The sequence below is a fragment of the Dendrobium catenatum genome, unplaced genomic scaffold (assembly GCF_001605985.2).
Source record: "Dendrobium catenatum unplaced genomic scaffold, ASM160598v2 fragScaff_scaffold_807, whole genome shotgun sequence".
NCBI classification, from domain to species: Eukaryota; Viridiplantae; Streptophyta; class Magnoliopsida; order Asparagales; family Orchidaceae; genus Dendrobium; species Dendrobium catenatum.
In genome coordinates, this window is record NW_021319269.1 from 615,640 (window position 1) to 622,144 (window position 6,505).

General features: G+C 31.9%; 1 protein-coding gene across 1 annotated transcript; it reads left to right on the forward strand.

Moving 5' to 3' along the window:
• The first annotated feature begins 2,907 nt into the window (after positions 1-2,907).
• LOC110104135 (protein trichome birefringence-like 23) lies at positions 2,908-6,217 on the forward strand. The gene is made up of 4 exons (XM_028696672.1): positions 2,908-3,123; positions 4,075-4,166; positions 4,394-4,676; positions 5,453-6,217. Exons 1-4 carry the CDS (start codon positions 2,908-2,910, stop codon positions 6,215-6,217), a joined length of 1,356 nt encoding a protein of 451 aa, XP_028552505.1.
• Positions 6,218-6,505: the final 288 nt, after the last annotated feature.

The following is a 6,505-nucleotide window of genomic DNA, read 5'->3' on the forward strand; positions in this document are numbered from 1 at the left end:
TGTTTATAATGATATAACATTAAATTCAATAATTTTGATTTATTAATTTAAGAGTTAAATTAATAGAAAATTTATTGGTGCTTGAACCATAAGTCGATAGGTCCCTTCTTTGTCACATAAGTACAATAATATATTTAACCTATAATTATTATAAATTAATTAAAAACAATTATTAAAAAATATGACATAATATAAATGTTAAATTATGATTGCATTTGTACCCCTTTTTTGTTATAAGAAAACATTTTGTTTATATTATATAAAATTTATAAAGATAAAGATATGCATGAATATGTGTTTTTAATTACTAAAAGATGAATCATCAATAGATGTATCTTTTAATATAAAAATATTCTTCATTAATAGGCATGCCTATTACAAAAGTTGTTTTATACTTTTATGAAAGAAGGTGTTGAAATTGAAAGAAGTGAATTTCTTTTATAAAAAGATGATTCAAGTTCTATGAGAGGGATGATTGGAGATAATCATTCTCTGAGTCTTTTATAATTTTGAGAATAAACCTATGTAAAGAACACAAATAAAATTCATAATAATATTATGTCGAAAATACAAATTGAATTAAAAAAGAAATAATGTTCGTTAATAATTAATTGAAGGCGCTCACACATTAAATTATATTTGAAGAGATGATTAGAAGAAGAAGACTTGTGATTTCAATCAGTATTTTGATTTTTTTTTATTTCTTTGGAATAATTATTTATCAATGAGCATCTCGATCGTGAGTTTCGTTTGCCAATGATACAAGGGTTATGTGGTATAAAAAACTGGTCATTAAAGTGGGTTAGGCTTTGTTTAATTCAAGTGGTAAATTCAATCTTAAGTTTAATTTAAATTCTTTTTGCCGTGTGAGATAAATCAATTTTACTTGATTATTCATTTTTTCTTGTTTTATGTCACAACCAATGAGCATACTATTGGGATGGGTTTCTTACTGTTTTTTAAAGCAGTTTTTTAATACAAAAAAATCTTAATAATATGATGTTTGTAAATAGTAGTTTTATTTTGATCATTAATAAGGTGTTTTTTTTCGCTCTAAAAAGATAGAAAGAAAAAGAAATAATGTGTAAAACTTGTAGAATTTGATGTTTGATTCTGTAATGCTCAAGTAAGTTTAATTGTGAAAAATTCAGCAATTTGATGAATTTTATGTTTGACATTATCTATATTTTTTTAATCTTTGTTGTCATTTAGCAGCAGTTTTAACCCCTCCAAAAAACGTTGTTAAAGCTTTCCTATAGCAACACTCAAGAAATTGCTGCAAAAGTCTTTACAATGAATGCAAATGCAATGAATTTGTAGCAATTATTAAACAGCTGTAAAGAATGTTGTATGTATTTAAATCGCTATAGTGGATCAAAAAAATTCTACGTAAGCTTGATTTACTAATAGTGATGGTTTCTTGACTTACTCTGAAATAGTTTATAAGAGATAAACTCAATCTTTAAATCTTAGAAATATAATGAAACAAATGGTTGAGAATATTAATAGATAAATATGGAATCCATTCATTTCAGTTTTGAAAATCAGAAAATTAATTACTTTGAATAATTAATTTAGAACTTGAATAATAGAGTACTTGAATTTTGTTGAACAATAGAGTAATCAAATTTTGTGATAAAGTCACAAAGTTTATTGTTTATTAGATAATTGAAATTTATGGCTAAAGATGAGTTAGAGAGATGACAGAATTACCTAGCTCTAATTATAAATATTTTATGAAGAATTATTTTATATATAATGATTAAATCAATGTATGACTGAATATTTTTAACTAGTATCATGGATGTTTTAAATCCAACAGAATAGTGTCCTATTGTAACTTTTTGAAAGTACCAAAATCACTCAATTAGACGATCAACCATAATTCTTGATCAGATATTATTATTTTAAAATTTTAAGTACTTTAGTTATATCGTAATGATGTGTTATTGGGTTTGTTGCATCCAGGACTATTCGCGTCAAGAAATATAAAGTTTAATGTCTTAGCTTTGTACGAAGATTCAGCACACAATCAAATTAAAAATAGAGTGTAGGGTTCATAAGAAATAGCTGAGTTTTTTATGTGAAATCCTTTGAAAAGGGGGAAAATCCATGAGGTGCCCAGTTTGAATGAATCCACTAATATTTACAAAAAAATTAAAAATGAGGCCCTTCCCTCGGGGAAGGCCATGGTTTGATGTAGCAAAGATACATTATACATAGTGCATTACATTGTGAAAATGGGAAGAATCATAATTGTTAAGTTTGTTTGGTTGGTAGGACCATAGTCGGCTGACGACGGAGGTCGAAAAGATCGTATTCAAGTGATAGTGCTCTAAAAGATCATAGTCGGTGGGCGACAGAAGTCGGAAAGGCTGTTGTCATGCGATGGAGGTCGGAAGAATCATAATTGAGGTTAGATATGTCAGAAAGACTGTTATCAGGTGATAGAGATTGAAAGAATAGTAGTCGGCAGTCGACGAAGGTCAGAAAGGCCATAGTATAGCCATAAAGGTCATAAGGATCGTTGCCTATTGAAGGAGGTTGAAAGGACCATAGTCGATTTGTGACGAAAGTCATAAAGACTGTTATTTGGCAACGGAGGTTGGAAGGACCCTAGTCAGTATGTGACAGAGGTCATAAAGACTATTGTTTGGTGACAGAGGTCAGAAGGACCGTAATCGGCAGGCGACAGTGATTAAAAATATTATTATTTGGTGACAAAGGTCAGAAGTACCATAGTCGGTGGGAGATGGTAGTCAGAAAAATTGTAGTTGAGTAATAGTTAGTTGTCGGGCAGAAGTTCGATGTCAGTTGGTAGCAGGGTGTAAGTCCAACAATAATTAGAAGCCATGTGGAAGTCCAACGTCAGTTTGTGGTCAGATAGAAGTCTGGCATTAGTTGGTGATGGGGCAGCAGTCCTGTGGTGACGGGCAGCAGTTGGACGATAGACAAAATTCTAGCGTCGGGCAGAAGTTCAATGGAAGCCCGACGATGGGCGGTGGTGGTCCGGCTGAAGTCCGACGATTGATGGTGGTCTGGAGGAAGTCTAGACGGTGGTCGGGGAAGAGCTTGGTGACAAGAGAGATCTCATACTTCTCCTCCTTCCTCCTCTCCTTCTCCGTTTTCTCCTCCTTGTTGGGACTATAAGTTTGCTTAAATTGGAGTTCATATGGTTGTGAATTTAATTTCAAAAGTTTTCAACTTGATTTTGCCTCGAGATTTGTGCCGTTCAAGATAATTTTTTGGAGATATAGCAAGGTTCATTAGATTCATCTTATGGAGATGCTCAATTTGCTAATAAGCATGCAAGATGTGAGGATTATTTAGTTATTCAATCAATATCATGAAGTTTTTAAATGTTCTTCAAGTGCTTCATTTGAGCTTAATTAAATTTGAAGCGACTTGGATTTATCTCACCAGACATTTAGCTTGGATGTTTCTAAATTATAATTTTAAAAGTTTTAATTTAAACATAACATCGAGATTCGTGTTGGATTATATTAATGTTTGATTGAATCAAGTCATGATTTCTCAACTTTGAAAAAACTCAAAAAATTAAGTTGAAATGCAACTTGCGTTATCATTCGGTCTTACTGAGAAGACAAATAGCCATGAGTAGGTATTTTCAATGGCTGTTTATTTGAAAGATCTAAGTGCTCGACTTCTGCTAAAAAAATAAAGCTCATCTTTGAGTTTTGATTATCAAATAAGAGATTTTGAATTCTTAACTTATATATGTGATGTGTATTAATTTAACTTAATTAAAATTAACTTAAATGTTAAAAAAAAAAAACCAAAGATTCTCTGTGCAGACAAATCCAGCCTTTCCCACATGGCCAACGTAAATGTCGAAACATTTTAAACTACCCACTTGGAGAAGTTGCCCACTCCCCTTAGAATAACGAGGAAAACAATTAAAAAAAGTCCTGATTGGCAGCGTATCTGATTTTCTAAATATTGATTACAGAAACGCCAGAAGAAGATAGCATTGATCCGCATAAAAAAAGCAAAATGCTTAAACAAGCAACACTGTCTTCCTTGACTAATCTCTTTTCTCCTTATCCATCTCAGTCTTTTACTTACAGTTCGATTCAGATGCTTGGCGTAGATCTGAAAGCTTGGCTGGCTCCAAACCAGAAATACAGCAGCATTTTTCTGAAGCTGTTACTCTCTTCTCTTCTTTTCACCTTCTTCTACTACTTCTTCTTCTCCAATTCCACCACCATTTTCTTCTCCTTCTCTCAACCATCTTCCAACTTATTCAAATCTCATCATTCTTCATCTGGCAATGGTAAGTCACCTCACCTGAAACAAACCAGTATACACCAAATTAATAATTTCCCTCTTGTTCTACTAATGTTGCTTCTCTTTGCTGTTGAATATCTGATAGTGCAGAGAAATGCGATATTTTCACTGGTAAATGGATAAAGAACACAGTAGGACCGGCTTACAACAACGCGACCTGCCCTTTCATTGAACCTCCTCAGAACTGTATCAAAAATGGCAGGCCTGATACTGCTTTCCTCTACTGGAAGTGGAAGCCGGAAGGATGCCATCTTTCTTCTTTAGATGCACCGAGATTCCTGAAAGCCATGAGAAGTAAATCATGGGCCTTTATTGGTGATTCTATACTACGGAATCAGGTTCTGTCATTGATCTGTCTTCTTCAGAAGGTGAAAGCCATTTCCAATTGATTGAAGCTGTTAGTTTTATTGGCATTTCTATTTCACAAATATAGATAATATACAGTAGTTTTATACTATTTTAGAGATGGAATGACATAAAGGCAACGGTTTGTTTGATTCAGTATAATTTGAATAACAAATTGTTTATGAATTATATTATTATTAGTATAGTAATTTTATCTAGCATATGTGTTATAATGCTATTTGTGATAGTCATAATTGGTGTTAATGATTGTTTTTTGTATCTATTGTTATCATGAATTAAATAGCAAGGAATATTAGTTTTGTTAGAGAGATGGCTGAAGTAATGTCTATTGAAAATATGATGATTTCAAAAAGATTTATATAGTATAGATATATTAATAAAATATTATAAAATGAACTCATTGAATTTATAAATAAAATTTGTGTGAAAGATGCTGAACTAAGATGGCATTAATAGAAGTTAAAAAAAATAATACAAAGGATAAATTTAAGACCATGTGTAGCTATCATTTTGAAATAGTTGGGAAGAGACTAATGATGATGTTATTTAGAAATGCCGGCACTGAAGTAACAAACTAATCACATAATAGTAGATATTGATGAATCTAATAGTTCTCTAATAGTTCATTACGTAAATAAAAAACATTGTATTTGATTAATCTTAAAGATTGCGTGAATCAAAAGTAGGATAAAATAAATCGTCAAATATATTGTCAAATTAGTATGATAACATAGACATTCATGCAGATTTGTGCTAATCTTTTTTTTCCATATCACAGGAAGAGGTGCCTCTTGAAGTCTACCATGATGAACAGTTTAAGTCTAGGAAATGGATCTTCACCAACTACAACTTCACCATTTCACTCATATGGTCTCCTATGCTCATGAAAGCCGAAATCTTTGAGGACAGTGATGGTGTGTCGAAATCAGACATCCAACTTCATCTTGATACTATTGATACCAAGTGGTCTAATGAATACAACAGTTTCAACTACATTGTTATTTCTGGAGGCCAGTGGTTCCTCAAAACAACAATTTATTTGGAGAACAACACTATCACAGGTTGCCATTACTGCCCAAAGAAGAACTTAGTAGAGCTTCCTTTGACCTATTCCTACCGTAAAGTTCTCAAAATAGTGTTTAAGTTCTTCTTATCAGCAAATCATAAGCCTCTTGTAATCTATAGGACATGGTCACCAAGCCATTTTGAATACAAGGAATGGTCTAATGGCGGAAGTTGTAATAAAACAGAGCCATTTAAGGGAGGCTTGATTTATGAAAAAGATGTTGATAAAATGATGAGAGGTATTGAGATAGAAGAGTTTAAAAATGCTATTATGAAAAATGCTACAAATCTCAAGCTATTAGATATGTATAATCTTTCAGCACAAAGACCTGATGGGCATCCTGGGCCTTTTAGGAAATTTCATCCTTTTGGGAAAGGGAGGAATGTTGTGGTGCAGAATGATTGCCTTCATTGGTGCCTGCCAGGGCCTATAGATTATTGGAATGATTTACTAATGGAGATTGTCTTGAGAAACTGAACTAGAGTTAAGCATTGGATAAAATTGCAAAAATGATCACATTAATATCAACTTTAATACGCAATTCAAGGTGAGCTAAAAGTGCATTGTAACTAAGAATCATAGGTTGAAGGGTACGAATTTGTATTTTTTTTTTGGGTTTTCTCTTAATTCTATGGTTTTTTTTTTTTTTTTTTAGCTTTATTTGTGTATCTTTTTAAAAGTTAAACACTTTTGAAGTCATCAAACAGAAATGATGAAAATTTTCATGAACAACTTGCATAATCAGTAAATTAAAGAAGTGTATCA